The sequence below is a fragment of the Gekko japonicus genome, unplaced genomic scaffold, assembly GCF_001447785.1.
Source record: "Gekko japonicus isolate JY-2015 unplaced genomic scaffold, Gekko_japonicus_V1.1 scaffold1651, whole genome shotgun sequence".
Lineage (NCBI taxonomy): Eukaryota > Metazoa > Chordata > Lepidosauria > Squamata > Gekkonidae > Gekko > Gekko japonicus.
In genome coordinates this window covers 88,773-112,128 of record NW_015159760.1, presented here as the reverse complement: position 1 = coordinate 112,128, position 23,356 = coordinate 88,773, and the positions used below count along the sequence as shown (strand labels likewise).

The window sequence follows — 23,356 nt, the reverse complement described above, 5'->3', positions numbered from 1 at the left end:
CTTTTCACGCTTGGGCGACCACGCTTGGGCAACAGCTCAGAAGGCCTTCCTGTGAGGGGCTCTCTCTCTCTTTCCTTCTCTCTCTCTTCTCTCTTTCTTTCCTTCTCTCTTCTCTCCCTCTTTCCTTCTTCCCTCCCTCCTTCAGGTGCCTTTTCTGTTTTCTTCTCAATTATACACTGGTCAAAACCAGGATGCTTAACACACTTCTGCAAAAAAATTCCACTTTGTGCCTTGCATTGCTTTGCCCCAGACCGCAAGAGCAGATCTATACCCATTCCTTTGATAGTGATGAGTCCCTCTCTCTCTCTCTGTCTCAAGTAAACCATGCAAACAACAGTAACAATAGTAATGTACAAACAGGATAAAACCCTGAAATGTATTTTTTCTAAGAAATAATTTAAACTAAAATCCAAGCCCTTTTAAAACCCTTTGCTTCTAAATTTTAAAATGCTGACTTTCAAAATGACCACACCATGTACAATTTTCCTATAAATAAACAAGCATGCTTTTGAGTAATGAGGGATATTGTTAAGTCCTGAGCTTAACAAATAGTCGGAGAGTGATTTCAGCAAGAACACAACTTTATTCTTCAACTCGAACACTACTCCAGCACGGTACAACATCTGATAACCAGAACAGCTTTTACATTGCAGCTGTCCTACTTTTAAACAATTCCCGGCTAATATAGCCACACCTACTATACACATAACAACCAATACGATTGAGCGCATAAGAGCCAATCACCTTTGTTTCCGCTTACAGCTTGCTTGAACGTGATTGGATACATTTGTCTTGGGCTTGAATGCCTGCCCAAGACGAAGCTTAACATTGCTTCCTTATGAGGTGGTTTCATAACAGCTAATGCATTCATGGCAGCTTCTGAATACATTACAGATATGGTAACTGCAATGGAGAGAAAACAAATACACAGATCACATCATCAACACACAGGACAGCAATTCTAGTTAAGACAAATAGTCCAAAATAAAAAGTTGAGGCTTAAGTTTTAACTGGCTGAGGTAAGATTACAGACTCATTTTTAACAACATTAAAGGCATCAGATCTGCGTGTCTCCCCCCCCCCCGGCTAGCAATCCAAAAGAGTCCAGTGGCACCTTAAAGAACAAGTTTTATTCAGGTACAAGGTCTCCCTCCTCTGTGAGGGCAGATCTCCCCCCCCCCAATAGCTAGTAATCCAAAACAGTCCAGTGGCACCTTTAAGACCAAGTTTTATAGCTGAAGTGGGTCCCAGTGTTTTTGGTTTACATAACTGCCTTCTCATTCTCTCCCCCCTCCCCATTGCTTAAGCATCATGTTGAGGACTCTTATGCATCTTTAGTCTTCTGGGTTGTCCGTTGCTTGTGAATGTCACATCTGGGAGACAACAGGATCTCTGAGTATTTATGAGGGAAATACTTTTCAAAACAGTGTATCTTGCTTGCTGCTTAGTTCATGTAATTAGGCTTTGAAGGACTGTTTTGGAAATGATCTGCTTAAAGGCTCTGATGTGGTAGAGAGGGTGTCCTATGTTTTATACTTGGAGCTGTGGTGGCTCAAGTGGTTAAGACGCTGAACTGCAGGTTGTGGAAGGTCAGTAGTTCAGCAGTTCGAGACCCGGGCGCCGCAAGACGGAGTGAGCTCCCGTCTCTATTCCAGGTCCTGCCAACCTAGCAGTTCGAAAACAAGAAATTGCAAGTAGATAAATAGGTACCACTTCAGTGGGAAGGTAACAGCGTTCCGTGCGCCTGGGTGTTTAGTCATGCCAGCCACATGACCACGGAAACGTCTTCGGACAGCGCTGGCTCTTCGGCTTCGAAACGGAGATGAGCACCGCAACCCTACAGTCGGATTCGACTGGCTTTTGAGCAAGGGAACCTTTACCTTTACCTAAAGGTTTTGAGTTGCAGTTTGGTGTAGTGGTTAGGAGCATGGACTCTAATCTGGGAGAACTGGGTTTGATTCCCCATTCCACTACTTGCAACTGCTGGTGTGACCTTGGGTCAATCACAAGTTCTTTCAGATCTGTTCTTTCAAGAGCAGTCCTCGAAAGAGCTCTCTCAGCCCCACCTACCTCACAGGGTGTCTGTTTTTAAATGGTAAGCCGATCTGCGTGAACAAGATTGGGGCGGGGGACATTCAGATCAGAGTACTTTTAAGATTTCCTTTTGCCATGTGCAGCCCAGAGAGAACATTGGCCTAATATGCTAATGAGCTGCGCTGTCAGGGGTGTGGCCTAATATGCTAATGGGTTTCTGCTGTTGGGTGTGGCCTATTATGCTAATGAGTTCCTGCTGGGCTTTTTCTACAAAAAGAGCCCTGGTTGCTACCCTCCTTGCCTCAGAAGATAGTGGCACATAGTGGGGCCTCTGATCCTGATCTTAACCAATGAGCAGATTCTTATGGTAGCTTGTGGTTCTTCAGGTACTTTGCTTTCCATACAGTTTAGAGTTTTAAGGGTAATAACCAGCATCTTGAATTGTGCCCAGAAACTAATAGCTAATGTGTTTCTCTTGAGACCAACAAGTCATGCTCTATAGAATCCACTCCCCACCCCCATCCCCACCCCGGTCAACAATTATTTTGTTACATTTTACACCACCTGTAGTTTCTGAACAGCCTTCAAAGACAACTACGGTGAGGAATTCGGAGGGGGACTGTGCTCTTCCATCCCCTTTTGTGTACAGCCATTTGCAACGTGGGATGAAATGAACCCAGAGGTGCTCCTAAAGTTGACCTAAAACCCTGAGTAGATCTCAGTTCTTGCACTGCGTTTAGAGGCATCTTAGTTGAAAAACAGAACTGAGAAAATTTTTGTCACCTTCTCTGTATAGTGCGTTATGTAATTCCTTGCTGTTTAATTTTTTAATTAAAACTTTTTCCATTTGTTTGTAAGACTCTTCAAGTGCGTGGGCTGGTGGAAAGACAACGTTAGAAATGTATTAAGTAAATGAGTACAGTATTATTGTAGTCATGCATCTATGTTAGCTTGAGTACTGTACAGAAAGATCAGAAATCTCAGTGTTCTGCCTCAAAGTTCACCATTTATTTGAGTTTCAAGAGGATAGCTGTGTTGGTCTGCAGTACAAGAGGTAGATTTGTGTCCAGTAGCACCTTAGAAACCAGCAAGATTTCTTACTTGTATCTGACAAAGGAAGCGTTGACTTTTGAAAGCTTATACCCCCCCAAATCTTTTTGGTCTGTAAGGTGCTGGACTCATATCTAGCTCATTTATTTAAGACAGTACGATAAAGAAACAGAAGGGAAAAGAGAAAAGATGTTTGAGTCAAATACAATAATACAAATTGGAGCCATTAAGTTTTTTGAGAAATTTCCTGAGGGGCAGGCGGGAGCTAATAGAATACCTCTCAGTGTGTAATGCACTCTAAACATAAGATACACTAAGGGAAAAGCACACAGCATGAAATGGAAATCCGTGGTTTGAAAAGAAGAAAGGAACCTGAGGAGAGTAAAAGGAAGCTTCTGTGCACTTACGCAGAATTACAGATGTGTCATTGTTAACAAAGACCACAGATACACAGTGATTTGCTAGTCTCTTAGGGACTTCCACACCATATTCATTCATATACATAATTAGAATTGTTGGGCATCTTGTTTTGAAGCCTTGAATGTATGTACCGTACTTCTTTCAAGCCCTTATGGGACCTTGGTTGTTTCGAAGTAAGCATGAATAGAATTGTCGTCTGCAGCTTTCATTAGTAAAGTCTATTAGTATTACAGGCATAAAATTAGTTATGTACACTATTGAGAGAAGACAAACTGGTGGTATGACCTACTGATTAGAGGATTGGTGTCCTTTCTCCTTCTTCCAGCTATGGAAGATGGGATTGTGGCTGGGGGATGAGTTAGATCTTTCCAAGCGCGTTTTGGCCTCCCAGTCCATATTTAAGCAGGTCTACTCAGATGAAGCACCTGACCTCATTGTATTTATGTAAACCATATTAAACCCCTTTGTTCTTCCAAAGCTATTCCTGTTTTTTTTGGGTAACTGACCTTTCTGCTAAACTCCTTTGCAAAACAGGTAAGTTGTAAGCAGTAAAAACATGCTGGCTGGCTATACTCAGAATTCGTTAATGAGAACAATAAAAGGAAAAGGTATTCTACTTTAAATTTGGTTTGGGCGATAAATTTAAATATGGTTGCAGAGAAAATAATTACGTCTGTGCTGTAGTGACACAGAAATGTACAAGAAAACACCTTCTCATAAGATGTGTGTGTGCAGTCACTCTGCCACCACACTGTGAACTGCAGTGAATGGCTCTCTGATCAGTCCATTGGATCATGGGTAAATCAGTGACATATTTGCACTTGGTGATTAGGAGGTGATCTGAATCCACAGGGGTTTGAACATACCTAAGTTAGAATGTAAGGCTGTATCCTGGGAATCGTCCTTGCAAATAAGTGCATGATAGTTACTTACTAGCCCACCAACACTTTTATTTTTTATTTATCATAAGAACGTAAGAACATAAGAGAAGCCAATGTTGGATCAGGCCAATGGCCCATCTGGTCCAACACTCTGTCACACAGTGACCAAAAATACCAGGTGCCATCAGGAGATCCAGCAGTGGGGCCAGGACACTAGAAGCCCTCCCACTGTTGCCCCCCCCCAAGCACCAAAAATACAGATTTGTATCCTGCTCCCTCTCCCTTGAATGGGACTCAAGGTGACTAACAACATATAAAACACATCCAACAAAACAGTACAAAAGATACAATAAATACACTTTAAAATATAACATAATTAAAAATTGGTTAAAAGATTAAAAAATGGTCAAAATCTATCCACTGTTAAAATCTATCCACTGTCAAGCAGTGTAGGATGCATGGATGGTGAAGACACAGCTGGAGCATAATTTACCAGCTGCCTGGTCGATCACAATTACTCAAAGGCTGACAGAAAAAGAGCAGCCTTGCTTGCCCTGCAGAACCTAGGAAGGTCTGGCAAAGCACACACCTCTTCAGGCAGCTGGTTCCATAGAATGGGGGCCACTACTGAGAAGGCCCTTGCCCTTACTGACACAAGGCAGACAGTTCATGGACCAAGGCCCTTCAATAAATTCCAAGATGAAGATTGGAGAAGATGGGGAGGATCATGTTGGGGAGAAGCGGTCCCGAAGGTATGAATGTTCCAGGCCATTTAGGACTTTAAAGATAAGTACCAAAACTTTGAATTGGCACCAGAAACTAGTTGGCTGGCCTGGCATGGATGGTAAAACACAATCTTTGTCACGAGAACACAGTTCATGGACCAAGGCCCTTCAATAAATTCCAAGATGAAGATTGGAGAAGATGGGGAGGATCATGTTGGGGAGAAGCGGTCCCGAAGGTATGAATGTTCCAGGCCATTTAGGACTTTAAAGATAAGTACCAAAACTTTGAATTGGCACCAGAAACTAGTTGGCTGGCCTGGCATGGATGGTAAAACACAATCTTTGTCACGAGAACACATGTTTGTCCATGGAGAGCAAAGAATTGAGCCACACCCACAGACTCCTGATAGTCAACTGTAGAAAGTTGGACCTGATCAAGGGTTGGTAGAAGTGGCTACCCCACATTCCGGGCTTTCCTGGCTACTTGATCTCTGTCTTAGATGGATTTAGCTTCAATCAACTCTCACCTAGCCATCCCACAACTGCATCCAGGCAGGAGGCCAGAACTGCAATTCCAGCCACCAGTTACTCCTCAAATAAGGGACAGCGCTGGGTGTCATCTGCATATTGATGGCACCCTACTCTAAACCTCCTGACAATCTCCACCAGACGATGCATATAGATGTTAAATAACATTGGGGAGAGAATCAACCCCTACAGTACTCCACAAGATAGGACCTGTGGTCAAAACCTCTCTCCATCCACATTTATGCTCTGGGTCCAACTTTGAAAGAATGAGGAGAACCAGCTCAAGGCCATGCCCCTCACCCCCAGGGAAGCTAGGCAGTTGACCAGAACTAAGTGGTCTACTAAGTCAAAGGCATCTGACAGATCCCACAGGATGACTGTCTCACGTGCATCAAGGTGTAACCGCAGATTGTCAATCAGAGTGATCAGAGCCATCTTGGTCCTGAACCCTGGCTAGAAGCTGGACTGGAAGGGATCTAGGGCAGATCTCATCCAGGAATTCCTGAAGCTGTTCAGCAATTGTTAGCTCAGTCACCTTTCCCAGAAATGGAAGGTTAGATACTGAGCAGTAATTGGGTAGGTTGTTTAACATTTTTGTGCCAGACTTCCTCGGAGGTTTCCGAGCTGTTCTGAGCCATGCCAAAAGCTTGGAGTTTTTTTTCCAATGAACACGTGATCCCTGAGTCATGGCTTGCGAACCTTGAATTGAGCAAAATTCAGCCCGAACTTTGGCTTGTCAAGTGTTTTGTGCCCATCCCTATAGCAGACCCTCAACTATAGCTCAGTCTGCTCTTGAGTATCTTTTCAGCTTCAAAAAAAGTTTTCTAAATGGGGTCAGAGGAAGGCGGCCTTTTGAGAAATAGAAACCCAGTTCCCTCTTTGGGCAGAACTAGTTTCTATTTTGAGGTTGCTTTTCCGAAAAAGGTAGTCATTTTACAAATAGTGCAAAACATAATAAAAAATGAGCACACAACAATTGACAACCGTATTAATCCTTTCTTATAATTCCTGTTTCTTTCCTATTCTTCCACTGCACCCTGTCCTTCCACTCCCTATCATAGATCTCCCCTTGTAACTCCTGTTTTTGTGTTCCTGCCCTCTCATCACTGCTCAACTGCCTCCAGAGCATTCCCTTCATTCCTTAACCCAATTCCCCATCCCTTGCCTCCAAACCCTACATCCGGCTTCCCCTGTTCCTTTAGGTTCATGTCAGCCCCTCAGCCTGAGTTCCTTAGCACTCCCCTTCACAACCATACCCATCTCATCCTTCACATAATTCCTGTCTAATTCTGCGGCCCAGTTGCAGAGCATGAGGTGTCTGAGGTGGTTGCTAAGGCAACTGTTTGACACCCACTGCTTGGCTGAGGGAACCGAACTCTTTGCTGAGGCCCTGCTGCAGAATGCAAGGGGGATACTTTCCTGACTGCTGAGGTTGCTAAGGCAACCAGAATGGTGACCAAACTTTCTCAAGAGGAGGGAATCCTTTGAGAGTTTGGTCACCATTTTCATTGCTTTAGAAACCTCACTGAATATTAAGATGTCTGCATTAAGTTTCCCCATGGCACCTATGGGTGTGCACTCCTGACAGTATGGAGGGGTTCAGGTGAAAATTCAGATTTTTCTACATGCCTGGCAAATTCCCTTGGTTATGCAGAGTCCTGATCCCTCACTCAGCTTTTCCTCTTCAGATACCATTATGTTCCTGGGTATCAAATGACTCCTAGGAGAACAAAAAAAAAATTGTAACTGGGTGGGTGGGGGACTCCATTAGGCTCTCAGCCAAATTTTTAAATAGCTCTTTAGATTCATGTTTAAAGCATTTAATGCACATTATTTGTATTGTAATCCATAACAGCTCTGCAAGGCAGGCTAGTAGTATTCCAATATCACACATTGGTGCGGCATGGGTGCTTAAGGCCCTAAAGTTACCTTGTGTGTTTATGTTAGGGGAACTTTGTAATTGAGTTTGCCTCACACCAGCTCTGCTAATTTCTTCTTGTTACATAATGCTAAGGAGTACAAATCTGCATGGAATGGATGTTCTAACTGCAGGTCATTTGCAGTAAACATTTTCCTGGCTTCTTATGATCACTAAAAGCATGGAGTGATATACAGGTGCGCACTGAAAGGAAATGGCCAAATAGCCCTTAATATAACTCTGCATGGTTTATAGTGCCTAGTATGAAGAACACAATGCTTGCCCAACAAATATTTTCTGTCTATATCACTACTGAGCTATTGAAAGTTCCAAGTGACAGACTGAAATATTTGTGTGTTCTTCATACATCTCAAGTTTACAGACATTCTAGATCATATTAATTAGTTCCTTAAAACTAATGAGAGTAGATTGTTTTTAAAGTAGATGGCTTAATCTAAGACTCTTATCTCTGTCTCTTATTTTTATACCATTCCACCAAAAATCACATGGTTCTGTCCTCCCACGTTGTATTTTTGCAATGATCCTTTGAGGTTGGTTAGGCTGAGAGAGAGGCTGACTGGTCCAAAGTCACCAAAGTGAGCAGCAGGGTAGGGATTTGATTTGAACCCAAATTTCCCAAGTTCTATTCTTGCCACTACAATGCTCTGATTCTCTGACTATTAATTTACAGTAAAGATAATTAAAACTATATGTAGAAGCTTGTTTGTGTGCCCATAGTACCCTGTCCTTTTATAAAAGCTTGTACAGTCATGGAATCACTAAAAACATCATCCTTCTTACCATTTGAGAAGAAAGGCACCTAGTACGAATGGAGACAATTAAGTATAGACACAGTTAATATCTAATTTTCCCTCGGTCACCCCAAAATAGTTTTACCTGTGCTAAATAATCCTTCATCCAACAACTGGATTGAAGAATACTATGCGACCTGTTATGACATAATTTTAGCTTTCAGGGTTGCTCAGAGAACTTGAGCCCACTTTTCGGTAGATTTGGTTTTATTTCTGAATGTGAAAAGCATATTTTAGATTTAAAAATGGAGCCTCACAAACTGCAGTTTATATGCCATGCTGGAATGTCTCAATTAGAACTTTTATATTTGTATTATATTTAAGCAAATGTCCTGGCTATTTAGTGGCTTGAAACAACATATTAAAATTGCATTGAATGTAAATAAACTGTCTTGTCCATCTGTATATATTCTCTCAAATTTGAAAACCACTGCATTAGAAATTCCATAAGGGAAGTAATTTGCTAAGTTCAGGAATACAGTTCTTCAAAACTCCCCCATTTTCTCTGGATGAGTGTACCCTCAGCCAACAAACATGAAATGAAACCTGTTTCTTTGTCACTGTTATTGGATTCCTCAGAGTCACCAGGAGAATTACTGTATCTCAGATGGCATATGAGATTCGTTCTTGGTTTAGTTTTATCCTCGAGCCATTCCCAAGTGGTGTCTGATCTGATAGTGCTCTCTGTCTGACTGCTGAGCAGTCCATTTTCACACTGGAGAGTGTCAAAGGGTTTCAAACTATTATTATAAATATTCCCTGATGTATTTAGCAGTTGAATAGCTCTGCAGGGAACATTCAAGGTGGTGCTGAGTCTGAATGCATTTGCTGGATTTAAAGAGGCTCTATGCATATTTTTAATTTGTTGGTAAAACATATTGATTCCCAGTGGTCACACCTTTTAAAAATTGAACTGTGTTATATGCATAAGGCACTCTATGTTTTCGTCTGGGAGGCAATCACGTCTAAGGCACATCACTAATTTTAAGTTCCTTAAAAGGGCAGCTTTGTAGTCCTGGGGTCAGAAAGTCCTTGGTAGAATTTGTGTACTAATGAAGTTATGAAACTCCTCTCAAGGGTTCAGGAGTGTAGTTTGCGTTCTCCATGGACTTTCCTGAGAAGTTGGTGCAAGCTGTAGTGCAGTTCTGCAGTGGAGTGGCATTGTAGAAAATATAAATAGTTGAGTTCAGAAGGACCAGAAAAGTTACAGCAGCAGCTGTTTGTGAATCCTGAAAGTTAGTGATGCTGCCCTAAGGACTCAAAATTAGGAGCAACAAAAGTGGCTTTTCTTCTTGATAATGGCCCCGGTCACACGGGCAGGAAACTGCGGGGGAGAAGCGTGGCTGTTTGCCCTGGGGCAAACTACTGCGCAGTTAAGTGATCAGACCTCCCGTGGAGGTCCTGTGGAGGTACCGTGGAGGTTCCATGGCAAGGGAGAGGTGCTGATCACAGGACAAGCCGGCGTGCAATGAAGAAGCGCACGCCACGGCAACCTGTTTTGTTTTTGTGTGTACATGACAAATGCGCATGCTCCGTTGGGTGCGTGTGCGCATCCACAGAGACTTGGACAAAAAACCCACCTTATTTGCAAGGGGACATGGGCGGCCGCCGGATGCCACCGGAAACGCGATCAGACGCCTGCCCTTGCCCCGCAGTTTCTGGAAACTAGTACCTCCGAGGTACTAGTTTTTTGCCACGCAGTTTCAGCTGGAAGCCTCAGTTGAGCCACGGGAGTGCTACGCTTCCCAGATGTGCTGGTGAGATCGCGCCCGGAAACTCCGCCTGTTTTCCATCTCACTTGTGTGGCTTCTGTTCCGTGTGACCGCAGCCAATGTTATTTTACAAGGAGCTCAGGTAGTATGCCTTGTCCCCTCCCCTGATTTAAGCTATGCATGTAAGAATTTAGAACACTAACTCGCTTTTCTTTCTGAAGTGGAGGTGTTGCTTTGCCCTAAACATATGGCAGAGAATCCTTGTTGGAGAGCTTATAGCAAAGGGCAAGTTGTGTTGCAGAGCTGGTGAGGCCATTGTTCCCAATGGCAGTTAGCTTTCTTAACATTTGTACGTTCTTGCTTTGTTTTAAAAGGGAGATTCTAGGCTGGTAGCTGCACAGTGTTTTCCACTGTGCAGTGGAATATGTAGTGGTGATTAGGGTTGCCAACTCAGGGTTGGGAAAATTCCTGGAGATATTAGGGTGTGAAGCTGGGCGGGGATAGGGTTTGGGTAAGGGAGAGACCTCAGTAGAGTATAATGCCATAGAGTCCACCCTCCAGAGCAGCCATTTTCTCCAGGGGAACTGATTTCTGTAGTCTGGAGATCACTTGTATCTTTGGGAGATCTCCAGGTTCCACCTAGAGGCTGGTCACCCTAGTGGTGATATTTTGGTTGATTAATATTATGATTCAAAAGGCTGCATGGAAACTTTCATTAATATGGGATGTACTTTCTTTTATAATACTCCTATTTGGTATAATGTGTCTCATGAGGCTCTTCCCCCCCCTTGCAAGCCAAACCACAGACAGACTCCATATCTGTCTAAGCCATGCGTTTATAATCACCTATTGCCTTGCACAACATGGCATCTTTCTAAAGAATAAACTAACCTGGTAAGATGCTAATTTAATATCTTCATTATCAATAATAACTGTATTTTTGCACATTTTTATTTGCCAGCAGCGCCTCTTATAGAACAGCTTTGTATTTTTTTGATTACTTTCTTCCTGTAAACATGTTCTGTCAGACAACATAGTCTTTCCTCTTTGCTTTGAGAGCTGCCATTTTTAGCAGTGTTATTTTTATACTTTGTAAATAATGCATGCATGCACATTTGAAGTAGTGCTTTGTTGTTTATCAAACTGGGATTTAGGGGCCGTGGAGTACTCCTTGAGGGTATTTCAGGGGTTTGAAAGACCTTTATAAGGACAGAAGGTGAGCCTTTTTTATGCCCGTAAGGGTAACATGAAGATGGAGTCCTCTCAGTTTTCTTGGAATAGATGTGGGGAGTCTCCGTCTTGGAGAAAGAGATGGAGTTGTTCACACACACACCCTTTAAAGACAGGAGCTCATTGACTTCACTTAGAACCATATTGGATCAGACCTGTGGCCTGTTTAGTCCAGCATCTGATTTCACACAGGGGCCAACCCACAGGACATATAATATATAGTTGTTTTCCACAGGTAGAATGTAAACGTGCCCCTTTAATTGATTTTTAAGTAGAAGGTTAGAATGTAAGTCTATTAGATAGATAGATAGATAGATAGATAGATAGATAGATAGATAGATAGATAGATAGATAGATAGATAGATGATAGATAGATAGATAGATAGATAGATAGATAGATAGATATTGGCTATATACTATGAAGTGGTCCATCACAGGAGAAAAAGGGAATGTTTAAAGTAAATAAAGACCCATCAAATACTTCCTTACCCTAACTGATAAGAGAAACAAGGCCATGCTAGTTGATATAATTCCTTTTTTGCCCTGAGTGACTTCTGAGTTGCCAAGACAAAGGCAGTGCTGAGGTAAACTAATAATGTTGCAAACATAAAACATTTATCAAACATTTAAAGAGGCTGTCAGCCTGAAGGCTTGTATTTTAGTATTATGTCACAACAGTACCTCTAACTACTTCTGTCAATCTTCAAGGGACTAAAAAAGCACATTTATTTATAGCTCTTGCCAAATAAAATTAAAAATGATTAGAAAAGCTATAGGGTTGCACCATAAAAAAAAGAAACAGTTAAAATTGTTTGTTGAATAAATCTTTCATATACATATAAGCTGAGATCCAAAGGGAGCACCATCCAACAAGCCACCCCCCCCCCAAACCTGGAAAGTCTTTGGGGAGTGGTTTATGATTTATGATGGCAGCTCAAAGTCAAAGGTGCTCCAGTATGCATAGAAAAGGGTCCTAAAGATGCCAGACTAGCTCTGACTAGGGCCAGGGCTTTTTCTGTGGTGGCTCCGCACTGATGGAATGAGTTCCCCAAGGAGGTTAGGGCTCTGTGGAACTTATTACAGTTCTGCAGGACCTGCAAGACGGAGCTCTTCCACCAGGTATTTGATTGAGTTGCCATATTTAACAATTATTATAACATCTAAGCCTTGCCCTGGAAGTCATCATTGGCCATTTTTACTGTGATGATAACCCAGTATTCTACTGGGGTCGAATAGTGTTCTGTAACCATTCTTCCAGACACCTGTATGGTTAATATTTAAAAACTATGTTCCACATAGGACCTTAAAATTGTTTTTAGGTTTTTAATCTGTTTTTAATAATTTTAATGTAAGCCGCCCTAAGCCTATCTCAGTGGGGAGGGCGGGTATAAATAAAATAAATAAATTGAAATGGTTGAATAAGTAAATGGGACTCTCTCTGGATTCTGGCAGTTTAATGGTTGGCATTAGATAATGTTTTGTAAACATTTCTAGTAACTCTTTTGTGACCAGGGTCTTTGTCTGAGGAGCCTCATTCGGCATGGCTGCTAAAAGTATGATGAGTTACTGAGTAGAGGGACATTCAGTTTTCCTTCTAATTTGCTGTATTTTGAAAGAATGTATCTGGTTTAATGAAACAATGAACTTCCTAAATATATACCATCACAGCAAAAGGAAACCTAGCAAAAATATGGACACCTCAAATTTCAAGGTTTTTTAAAAAAAAATAGAAATCCAAGAGGAAAAGCTGTTCTTCTTCAACCAGTCTTACAGGAAGGTGGGTGCAGCTGGAGCTTCCCAGGCTTCTAGTGACATTTTCAGGAACAGGAATTTCAAGTGCTGCTATCCAGCCTATTATGTTAAGCTATACAGAAGTTTTACTTAAATGATTAATTTACAGCATCTTGGTAAGCATCTTGTATTTGGGGAAAGCTGTGATTAAAGAAAAAGGTGCTTCTTATCCTGAACTCATATTACAAATCAGGTTAGAATACTTCCGTCATGGATCAGGTGGGGTGTAACTTGATGCTGCCACCACTCTGGATTTAGGATCCCTTGAGAAGGCCCAGAGCTCACTATCTTAGACTACTCACCCTTCCCTCAGGGTGAGGGTTTCTTCCCCACAGCAGCTCCTTTCTTCTGGCCCTGTTTCCTGGGAAGAAGAACAGCTTTTCCTCTTGTACCAGTTCTTTTATTCCCCAGCCCTCTTCTTCCCTATTGGTCAAAATCAGCACCAAAACTTCCCATTGCCTTCTGGGGTTTGTAGGCCCAGCCTCACCTACTGCTAGCCAGGTTCCCTGGGCCTAGTAGGCCTCTGGTGGCACAGCCCAGATCATGACTTTATGCTGTGATTTGTAAAAAATGCACATTCCCTTGGTTTCCTGTGCTGATGGGCTTGATTGTGTGCATATGCAGCATGTTAATATCATTCTAAGGATTTTCGCAATGTGAGCAATATTACAGGAATATCTGTTGAAATAATGGTTGAGATCTCAATAGCTATGGAAACTTTTTAATGTGATTTGAGACTGTAGCCCTTGGGCAACACAGATTTAATCTTTGCTTATTTGTAGGCAAATAGCTCAGCTTAAACCAGGCTTGTCAGAACTTGGGAGTTAAGCAGATTGGCCACAGTCAGTGCTTTGATAGGAGACCACCAAAGATGACTGGGATTGCTATGCAGAGGAAGACAATGGCAAACTACCTCTGCTTATCTCTTGCCTGGAATGCCCCATATATGGGGTTGCTATGAGACAGTTATGACTTTGTAACACATTGTTCTTTTTCTTATTTGTAGACAACCAGAAACTACTTTAGAGAACTGTAGTTTTGTGACCTGCATGCTTCCATGTGCTGAAACAGATACATGCACCCTTGTGGTACATGATGAACAAATATAGAATTAATTGAATTTCTTGTGTGGAAGTAACTATTGTGTGGAAGTCTTGTGGACAGAAGCAGAAAGTTTTAGGTGGTCTTCTGCAGTTAAACAAGAAGTTTGCAAAACTTTTTTGTGTCGTACATTGACAATAAAATAAGTTCCTTTGTAATTGATATAAAAAGGATATTTACCAGAAAGAATCTGAACCACTGCTCAGCATGTACATTCTTGACTTTTTAAGTGTATGAGATTGTGATCCACATTCTACCTGTACTTGTTCCAGGCTTCCAGCACCCTGTTCATTTATACATCTGAGGGAAATATCACACCAGAATGCTACCCAATACCCAGTAGGTTTGATTTATACCATGTCTGACCATGCACGGATGTCACTTTACATTTTGAATTATTTTTATTCCCACATTAGTGTAGTGTTTTTGTAGGTAAGGTTTTTTCTGCAAACTTGGGTATTTTCTGGATTTCCAGAACTTTGAATGACAGTTGTGGTAGGTCCTGTTGTACAGATTTGACATTGTGAAGATTTGTATGGAGATATTTCTTGTAGAGCCCAATAAATATCACTATAGGTAAAGGTTCCCTTGCTCGAAAGCCAGTCGAATCCGACTCTAGGGTTGCGGTGCTCATCTCCGTTTCAAAGCTGAAGAGCCAGCGCTGTCCAAAGACGTTTCCGTGGTCATGTAGCCGGCATGACTAAACACCAAGCCGCACGGAACGCTGTTACCTTCCCACTGAAGTGGTACCTATTTATCTACTTGCAATTTCTTGCTTTCGAACTGCTAGGTTGGCAGGAGCTGGAACTAGAGACGGGAGCTCTCTCCGTCATGCGGCAACTCTGGTCTCGAACTGCTGAACTGCCGACCTTCCACAGCCTGCAGTTCAGTGTCTTAACCACTTGAGCCACCGCAGCTCCTTAAATATCACTATATATAACAGTAAATTGGTTGGCTGCATTGCAGATGATAAAATCTGTAGAATCCCACAAACCAAAGCTCCCAAACAGGGGGACTCCCCAGGTATTGTAAATTAATTTTGTAAATTTGTAAATTAACCATTTTTTAAAAATAGAACATCTGCCATGTAGAAACTTGGTGAATCGTCTTCAAATTAAGGAAGTTAATTGTTTGCTAATATAGCCAAAGGACATTCACTATGTGAACTGTACAAATGAATGCTATTTAATTTTGTAGGTGTATACTACATCAGTTGCCACTAAAATGAAATTATTGTTATTCCTAACTACTCAAAATAGTTAATCTGATGTGTACAGCAACAGTATATGGCTCTTGTCATTTTCAGCTTTATGCCTTATTTTATACTGACAAAAAACTTGCCTGCTAAATATTCTCTTAGTAATATTTTTACTGCCATTGCCAAGTAACTGTCTTGCCCTGTAGATTGTCCCTTTGTCCCTTTGCTAGACATTTTTATGTCCTGCTTTAGAGTATGTCTTCCCAGCTTGTGACTAGCTAAGGCGAATGCTGCCCAGTCCCCTTGAGTGGCAGAGTCTTGATTAAACCACCTATTATTTGCTTCCTACCTGCACACTGTTAAGTACCTGTTAGACCTAAGTGTGGCTAGTGGACTGCGTTTCATGGGTCACATGTGGTACATGTAAAGATAAAAGGTAAAGGTTTTCCTTGCTCGAAAGCCAGTCGAATCCGACTCTAGGGTTGTGCTCATCTCCATTTCCAAGCCGAAGAGCCAGCGCTGTCTGAAGACGGTTCCGTGGTCATGTGGCTGGCATGACTAAACGCCAAAGCGCACGGAATGCTGTTACCTTCCCACCCAAACGGTACCTATTTATCTACTTGCAATTTCTTGCTTTCGAACTGCTAGGTTGGCAAGAGCTGGAACCAGAGACGGGAGCTCACTCCGTCATGCGGCACTCGGGTCTTGAACTGCTGAGCTACCGACCTTCCAGCCTGCAGTTCAGAATCTAAATATTTATTGTATTTAGGGAGAATCTTTCTTTTGAGAATTTCCAAGCACACATATGATCTGTGACTGACCAAGCCTGGAATACTGTCCACAAGCAACATTTTAGTCACTTCCCTTCCCCAGTTTAAATTACTGATGCGTCTACAGGATCCCTTTCTTATACTTGTTCAGCTACAATGTTGCTCATGTTGTCCATGTCATTTACTTTGCTTTTCATACTGGAAATTTTGGGTGAATTCATTGGACTACTTAAAACTTATGCCTGTGTCATCTTTAACCACATGGGGAAGTGATAGTTTGTGGCTAACTACTTAGTTAAGCCTGGTGTTTTCACCATTTTACAGCTGCTCAAAAATATAGGGAATCAGAACAGAAGTATTGCTGGGTTTGACTACCTAGTCAAGGGCTTATTGGTGGACAAACCACAGTATGGGCATTTTGGCAGTCTATTGTAGGCCTTAGCAAAAGCCTTAGCAAAATACCTTAGCAAAAGCCAGCCAGTGGAGGGACCTAATGTGGGCTTTCAAGACAAAACTAGGGCTAGGGGATGTTTCACTTTCACAGCATCCATTTTCAAGCTTACAACACATACAGTGCAATCTTTTGCAGAGGGACTCCATTCTAAACCCATTGAAATCAATAGTCTTACACTGGAGTGACTGTATAAGTTTGCACTGTGAGACACATTTAGACACACATCCATGTTTTCACATTTCTTTCATGCCTGAACCTCTTAGTATATGCTTAAACCTGACCTGTTTTCTAGCATTTACCATAAGATTTAAAATAAGATTCAAATGGAAATTGAATCAGCTGCCATAAAAAGTATTTAGAAAATTACATGGCTGATGGAATGGTTAGAACATACGTGGAATTAGGAGACACCTGTTATAATTCTGTGGCAAAAGGAATAAAGAGTTTGGCTCAGGACGCTCAGGATTCTTATTCTTTGGATGGACTGCTAGAAGATTTGAGTGAAGGGGGGCTTTTGGAGGGGAAAGTAGACTTGTAATCCAGGTCCCTTGTCAATGGATTGTACAGCAACCTCTCTCCATGAGTCTAGTAACAAAGCCTCTCAGTGTTTTGGCAGCTGAATCACCCATAGTGTGCTGTGAAATATTGCATATAGTTCTGTTAAATTGAAAGTGATTGTGTGTAGGTGTTTGCAGTGTGCATCTGAGTAACTGTGGCAGCGCCAGTTTCCCACACCTTCTCTGACAGCATTTTGATTGCAAACTGAAAGGAATACTACTTATCCTACCTTTTTAGAATGATCTTTCTCTTTCATTTGAAAGTCTCTGAGACGTCTGCACCTTTAAGGTGTCATTTTGAAAACCCATGACATAGGTTGTTTAATTTCAGAAAGGGACTTAAGATACTTTTCCCTTTAAGCAATCATTTGTCCAGTGCACAGTATTCAAGTTCCTATCCATAACATTAAAGCAGTTGAATGAAGGATAACCTGATGAGTCATAGAGAAGCTTGCAAGCTTAAAGCCAGGCAATTGACACTTGGAAGAGAGATGTCCATTGTGACTTCAGAGCAAATCAGGCAATGGCTAAGGTCAACAGGGAAGAATTCTTCCTTCCCATCTCTAGATAAAGGTAGTCCACCAGACAGGATGATTAATGTCATTTCTTCTGCTCAGAATGCAAGTTAAAACAGGTCAAGGAGATGGATGCCTCCTCTAGCAGTGCCTGCAGATGTACCATGAGCATATACCTTAAAAAAGGAAAGGCAGATCAGCTATGCAATAGTGGCCTGTTAAGAAGGAATCCTGATAACCACTAGAAGATGGTATCCTTTTCTCCTCCAAAATGATACTTGCTGATCTGGAGAAGTTGGCCTACACCACCTTGATGGATTAAACTATACTGGTGGTTTTGACAGCCTTAAGCACCTTGTCAGTGTCTTCAAGATCCCCATCTTGCCATGTTTACTTGGACTTGCTGCAAGCATATTGGTACAACTGCGGTGTCTAATGTGGATGTGAACAGTTTCATCAGGAAAGTAGCTAGCAAAATCTTACATCTACCCTAAGTTGGTACAGGATTTATGTTGGGACTTGACAGGCACTTAATTGTCTGCTATTTATTATTTAACAGCTAGATGCTGTGGAAGAGTTATATATCAGCTAATGGTCCAACTTTACAACCAGATGGCACTCAGAATTACCATCCCTCTGCTAAGCTGTTTGAAAAATCCTATTCTTTCATTAGCATTTTAAGTGCTGGCTATGGCTCAGTTCACCAAACTATGGGTAGCAAATCTGCTATGAAATGGAAGTGCAAACCATAAGTTTGTGGTCTAGATGTAGCACCAAACAATTTTCCTCAACAGGAAGGGAGGAGGAAAGGGAGAGGAAGGAGGAACATGCTGACCTGAGGTTGGTTCATGTAATTACAAACCATGGTTTACCATTACATTTAGACAATCTTGTTCTTGAGCCATTTTCCTCTTATCCTATAATGCTAGTGAACATTATTGGGATCCCGGACTTCCAGAAATTTTGTGGTGTGCAAAATTTGTCTTTCAAGCACACAGCATTGGGGTGCAGAAAATACTTCTTTTGTGGCTTTGAATGTATAAACAAGCACTTAGTATGAGTAAAAGCCATTACAGTTTCCAAAGGGTAATCATGAGGAATATGTACTCTAGAGGCGCCTTAAAATTTGGACTCAGTTGATACATCCACAGTTTACTTATAAAGAATTTAAGGGATTGAAAATGGTTTATTTTTGTGCACTTTTTAAATTTTAATTTTATTTTGTACTTCATTAAAACTATTCTCACATGTCACTGTTCTAATAGGGAAGTAGTTAAGAGACTCTGTAAGGACAGTTATACCCTTCCACGTTTATTGAAGTCATTGGGTTTAGAAGGCTGTTAACTTTGCTTAGGATTGTGAGTTTCTTTTCCTGTGGAAATTAGTTGTAAATAAATTATTGCTTTGACTTTTAAAAAAACTTAATTTAGAAGTCCCTTAGGATTGAGAGAGGGTTTTTTTCTTTTCGTTTATTTGTCCCCATTAAAGAGGGAAGTATTTGTAATTGATTGGAGGCATAATTTTAGGCTATTCACTGTTATATAAAAGTGTCCATAGTTCACTGAAGGAAAGCTGGATAGTATGTCTAAACAGAGGCAGTTAGTAAGACTTTAAAATGAAGGGGCTGAATCCAGACAGCTTTTTCATTAAATCTTACAGTCCACATCCCACGTGGCTTTTGTCCACTCATGTCCCACAATTCTTGGTATAAATTTTTTGGATGATGAAAAATGTCCTCTTTCTTTCTCACAAGCAGAAAAGCTGATTGGATCCATCCCATAGCCATGTGACTTCTTTGTGGCAAGGCAATAAACTATTATTTTGGCAGAAAGCTTGAAAACAAAGCTTTATACATTTACAGCAACTCAGATATAACTTTTTAAAGTGTACACTTCTTTTAAGGCTTTAAAAAAAAGAAAATATTTACTTTGATGTATATTAGAGGAGGACAGGCTATTGACAAATTATACCTATGATAGTACTTTGACAAACTGCCATGCAACAAACATCTTGACTAATGATGAAGGAAAATATACAACCCTAATCTATTCAGCATATATGTCAAACACTTACAGTCTAGACAATTCTTCGTTTTCTCTTTTAAAAAATCCTTATTTGGCAGTATTTATTTTACTTGTTTCTGTATTTCCTGTTAAATGATTCAGTGATCACCATACTGCAGACTAGTCTGTAACAACCTGAGGTACTAAACACTTCTGTCTTACTTCATTGTCTTCAAAAGTAATTGTCCTGTTCCTCTTAGGCTCTATCCATGAGTTGTGTATTACAGCATTATTTGGGATTGGGTCAGCTTCCACTATTGAAACCACTCGCTTTTTCATTTTACTTTTCAGAACTTTTTGGAATTTCTGCCGAGTGAATGCATATAGAAGAGGGTGAAAGATGGTAGTTCCATATGCCATGACTAGAAAACACAATCTCAACTTTACCAAAAGGTCACTTGGGCCCAAACATAAAATTGTAGTGTTTAACACTGTAATTGGTGTCCAGCAGAGAAGGAAAGTTGAAATGATCAACAGTGACATCCTGAAGACTCTCTTCTGTCTTTCTCGCCGTTCGCGATGTCGCTTTACTGCCCGCCGTAAGGCAATTATAACTGAAACTGAAGTCCTTACACCAAAGACCACATTTCTCCCTCCACTGCTTTGTGTTGCATCTGTGGTCTCATGTTGTGTGGATAAAGAAATGGTCTTTTTCTTTCTTGCTTTTTTCTTCTGCCCTGTAGAAAACCTTGTGCCTATTCGGATATTCAGTGCCTGGAGTATTTTGCTATATGTAATTAGCATTACTATAACAGTGAAGAAAAAGATAGGAATTTGTACTAAAAGGTGGTAGTACATCCCTAGTTCTGTGTGGTATTCATTTGCACTAACACACAGAAGTGTCTTGTTTTCCCAAGTATTTGTACTTTGAAGACTGAAGAAACTGACTTCGATGAACGGAATCAGGAACGAAAAAAAAGAGACGATCCATATTGATGTCATAAGCATCACAGCCCTTCCCATTGTCAAAATCCGATTAGCTGGTTTCACAGAGATATCGTATCGGTCCAAAGTGATAGCGAAGACATTGATGGCAGTGGAGACGCTTGCGAAGGACACACAAGCCTCATGGAAGCAGCAGATCAGTGCAAGGTTACTCTCCAATGAAAGCAGAAGAATAACTATAGTTAGAGGAATACATCCCACACAAATTATTACATCGAGAACATGAAGGTTCATTGTAATAATGTTACTGACAGAGTTTATTAAGTTGGATTTCATGCAGTAAAGTACCAATACGGTGAGGTTGCTGCCAAGTCCCAACACAATTTCCAGCATCAGAAATCCAGTGAGAGAAACTTGAAAGCTTAATGGATAAGACAGTGGCTGGTACATATTGGTGCTGATGTCATCAATGGCATCTCGAACTGTAATGTTAGATTCAGACTGCATGTTGACTTCTGGAATGTAAGAGAAACACATTTTTTTGTTGGGAGATCGTTTTGCCCTAAAAAGATGAGAGAGACAATATAAAGCAGTTTGAGTTTGGATGCTCTTAGGGTGAATCACATATATACAGACACTTTCATTGTACTTTGACTAACACATAGTAAATTTGGAATTGTACTTGGGTTTTGGGAATTTGAGATGGTAAAAAAATACAGATATTTTTAAAATAAAAAGCCATAGCAAAGGCAGTATTTGCAATCCAGATATGTATGCATAGATATGGTCTCTGCTCATTGGAAAAGTAAATCAAACTATTTTATATAAGGCTTGTGTATAAAAATGAGGAAGGACTAGATTTGAAAGAAATCTTCCTCCTGAAATAATTCTTTGGATTTAAATTGCTATGTCATATCGGTCTTTACAAGTAGCACTCAATGTATTGAAATGGTATAACATTGCCTACTTGAAAGTTTCTCGTGTGTGTTTCTCTGTGTATAAATGTGTGTGTATATCATGTGCATGTATGCACAAAAATACATGGATACATGTTCTTATTGTTGTGTTCAATTGTAAGACTGTTGATGCATAATTTAAAAGTGCTGAGATTCTTTGCATTTTGCATGTATTTCCATTCTAGGAAATTCTGGCTAATAGCAGCCAATGTTTCACATTGTAAAAAGCAAAAATATTTAAATGTGGTACCTTTTTCACATCTAAATTGAACAGGAACATACATTAGTTATCACAGTGGGGATGTCCAGACAGACTTAAGTAGGTCCGGGGTATATGGGTTTCCGTATTGTAATAGAGGGTTATTTTTCTAGTTACAGAGTTTTGAGATATAGTGAACTGGCATTAATTGTAACAATATGACCACACCATACCAATATGACATATTTATGTCAGATGCTTGCTATCTACCGTTCTGGACCAATGCACCCTTTGCATTGCAACAAACAATGTAAATATTTGATATCTCCCTGCAAGCTTTAGACACCAGTCTAAATATATGTCATAGTGCTTTGCAATAGTTTTTTTAAAAAAGGATTCAGGAATATTTGAGATAAGTAAACTGAAAGAAGTGATATCATAGCTTATCCCCTTAGAATAAGCTGCAGGAATATGCAAACCAAAATCTTACAAAAATGGAAAATTTTCCATGTACCAGCTTTTAGACAGGCAGGTTTAAGCATTGGGGCTTTGTTGGATCAGCTATTAAAATAGGCAGTTGAATGAAAGAAAAACGTTGCAATGGGAAGGTAATTAAAATGAAATGCCTCTCCAGAGCTGTAAATGTGAAGCAGAGGTTGGGTGCATGCAGCATCTGACCTACCTGTTTTCTCTTGCCTCAAGGGCCTCTCAGCTTGCTGGAGCAGCTTGTCATAAATTCATACATGGTGTCACTGACAGATTTTGACAAGTGTTTTCACTTGGCAACAGAGAGATGGCCGCGATCTGTTTCCTGCCTTGCAGAATATTTTAGTTTTTCCTTTTCCTCCAATACTTTTAGCAGCAGATTTTTTAAAAAAATCAGAGGATTTAATTGCCTGATATGCTTCTATAGACCAGTGCCTGAGAGATATGAATTATCATTCCTTTTTAAAGCCATTAGTGGAAAGCAGAGCTTCTGTAAGAGGCTTGTGATTTTTACCCTTTTTGTGTTGTTTGGCACCATTTTTTATTTTTCCAGATGCAGCAAAATAAAAATTGTTAAATAATAACTGACTTCAGAAGTGTATTCAGACATCCTCTTGTTATAGCTGTATGCTGATTTGGATTGGATTTTGGTGCATTGATCTGAAGTCACGAATTTGTCACAGAAGTTATCATGTACTTCAGTTCCTGTGTTTTCACTGAGGCCCATGAATTGTACCAGCTGATCTGTAATAGTTTTGTTAAACTTTAGTCACTATAACTAGTGACTTGGATAACACTTTATAGATTATTTATAGAGCCTAATTTTAGCTTACTGATGACACACAGAAAGCCACATCTTAATGTTCATTCATCAGCCATTTCCACAGGTCTGGTTTTACATTATAAATCCCCCTTGTTTAGTGAGATGCTCACCATTTTGCTGTAGTCATAAACCCTTGATTTAATCTTCTCTCCATGAATACTTGGATCAGGTGTCTTAATCTTCTCTCTATGCTGATGCGTTGCATGTGTTTAAGAGCTAATGTAGACTTCCTCCATGGTTTTGCGCTG

The 23,356-nt window shown here is 40.6% G+C and overlaps 2 protein-coding genes across 2 annotated transcripts in view; one reads left to right on the top strand and one right to left on the bottom strand.

Moving 5' to 3' along the window:
- LOC107105934 (conserved oligomeric Golgi complex subunit 5-like) overlaps window positions 1-23,356 on the top strand; it is a 130,422-nt gene that overhangs the window by 43,509 nt on the left and 63,557 nt on the right. The window lies entirely within an intron of this gene.
- Window positions 19,880-21,184, bottom strand: GPR22 (G protein-coupled receptor 22). The gene has a single exon (XM_015406095.1). It carries the CDS (start codon window positions 21,179-21,181, stop codon window positions 19,880-19,882), a length of 1,302 nt encoding a protein of 433 aa, XP_015261581.1. The 5' UTR covers window positions 21,182-21,184.

What these genes read in the sequence shown, in the direction of transcription:
- GPR22 (XM_015406095.1), bottom strand. Translation starts at nt 21,181, where the DNA reads ATGTGTTTCTCTTACATTCCAGAAGTCAACATGCAGTCTGAATCTAAC.